A 2226-nucleotide genomic window follows, 5' to 3' on the forward strand; every position below is an offset into this window, starting at 1 on the left:
TCATCTTCTCCATCATCTTCTCCATCTTAACATCCATCATCTTCTCCATCATCTTCTCCATCTTAACATCCATCATCTTCTCCATCATCTTCTCCATCTTAACATCCATCATCTTCTCCATCATCTTCTCCATCTTAACATCCATCATCTTCTCCATCATCTTCTCCATCTTAACATCCATCATCTTTTCCATCTTCACTTCATGTAACTCATCACGGAAACCATCCAACTCTTCAATTATCGCATCGTCAAGCCATTTGAAAAAATGAGAACCATTTCTCTGAAACATAAAACAACACAAACATAAGAAACCAATGTCATTTTCTGAAGAAAAAAAAAATATGTACAAATTACATACCTCTTGCGAGTCACAAGAAAAGAAAATTCTTCCAGGATTTTTGTCTGTTCTCGATGTCTTTCTTGATATAGGTAGTCCGCATTCACACCGAAATTGTAAAATTCCATTGTTCCGTCGAGTTGGTCGAGCATTCGAAAGTGAAGACTCTGTTGCATAACTCATCTTCTATTTTCAACCTGCAACATAAACACGTACTGTATTTTTAGTAAAAAAAATCGAAATCGAAGTCTCTGATGAATCTCTAACACATTTGTAACAATACCCATAAACTTAAATCTGCCAAAACCACCCCACGGTAACCGAAATTTGACAAACCCTAAACCCTAACTCTAAAAATCTCAAGTGAAATTTTACTTTTCAGTAGCATAACAACAATACAGAACCCGAACAAGCCTGAAATCTCTGAAATCAAATATATTTCAAAGCCAACCCACAAACCCTAGAAACTCAAATGGAGTTTCTTACCTGTTACCTTTGCTTCACTTGATAAAAATAACGCATAAACCAAACGAGATAGAACAGATGCGAGATTTACTCGAAATCTGTTGAAAAATCTGGAGAGAAAGCCCCTACAAATGGAAACTCTTACCCTCTCTCTATCGCTCTCGCGTTCTTCTGCTATCACCCAGAATAAATACAATTTTGTGTAAATTATAAGCTTGTTTTATCTGACGTGGCAAGTAAATCCTACGTGGATTAGGATCAGCAACTCCGTTTATGCCATGTCACTAGTTTCGTTTCAGCCGTCACAACGTTCACGGCGCGGGAGTTTTTTAGTTAATAAATTGTAAGTACAGGGTTTAATTGGTTATCAGGATAGAGTACAGGGTTTATTTGGTAAGGAAAAAAGTACAGGGTTTTTTCGTTAACCTGGGAAAAGTACAGGGTTTTTATGGCGATTTCCCCTAATTATATCCGAAAGGCCACCTTTCCTACGGTTTATGTGAGAGCCATGATACATACATACATACATACATATATATATATATATATATTAATTATTAAAAAAAATGATACTATGGGTTTGGATAATCGGACATAACCCTAACATGGAGTAGGAAGGGAAGGTGTCCTGCACTTCCCTTGTAACCATATCAACCTTATCTTGTTTCCCTTCAAAGATAGAAAAATCTCTCTTAGACAAGGGCTCTCGAAAAGATCCAACGCCGAGAAGTAGATGCCTTCGTCCACGTTTTCCATCTCGTCGAGGGCGCTAATGCAATTCCCGATACTGATAACCAATTAAACCTTGTACTCTATCCTGATAACCAATTAAACCCTGTACTTACAATTTATTAACTAAAAAACTCCCGCGCCGTGAACGTTGTGACGGCTGAAACGGAACTAGTGACATGGCATAAACGGAGTTGCTGATCCTAATCCACGTAGGATATACTTGCCACGTCAGATAAAACAAGCTTATAATTTACACAAAATTGTATTTATTCTGGGTGATAGCAGAAGAACGCGAGAGCGATAGAGAGAGGGTAAGAGTTTCCATTTGTAGGGGCTTTCTCTCCAGATTTTTCAACAGATTTCGAGTAAATCTCGCATCTGTTCTATCTCGTTTGGTTTATGCGTTATTTTTATCAAGTGAAGCAAAGGTAACAGGTAAGAAACTCCATTTGAGTTTCTAGGGTTTGTGGGTTGGCTTTGAAATATATTTGATTTCAGAGATTTCAGGCTTGTTCGGGTTCTGTATTGTTGTTATGCGACTGAAAAGTAAAATTTCACTTGAGATTTTTAGAGTTAGGGTTTAGGGTTTGTCAAATTTCGGTTACTGTGGGGTGGTTTTGGCAGATTTAAGTTTATGGGTATTGTTACAAATGTGTTAGAGATTCATCAGAGACTTCGATTTCGATTTTTTT

General features: G+C 37.3%; 1 protein-coding gene across 1 annotated transcript in view; it reads right to left on the minus strand.

The window, feature by feature from the left end:
- Positions 1 to 1356: 1356 nt before the first annotated feature.
- LOC104809388 (L10-interacting MYB domain-containing protein-like) overlaps positions 1357 to 2226 on the minus strand; it is a 5197-nt gene continuing 4327 nt past the window's right edge. The window contains exon 5 of the mRNA XM_010535371.2: positions 1357 to 1558. Within this exon, the coding sequence (XP_010533673.1) occupies positions 1403 to 1558 (156 nt within the window). The 3' untranslated portion in view covers positions 1357 to 1402. The remainder of the gene's footprint in view (positions 1559 to 2226) is intronic.

This window comes from Tarenaya hassleriana, unplaced genomic scaffold (assembly GCF_000463585.1).
Source record: "Tarenaya hassleriana unplaced genomic scaffold, ASM46358v1 Cleome1, whole genome shotgun sequence".
Lineage (NCBI taxonomy): Eukaryota > Viridiplantae > Streptophyta > Magnoliopsida > Brassicales > Cleomaceae > Tarenaya > Tarenaya hassleriana.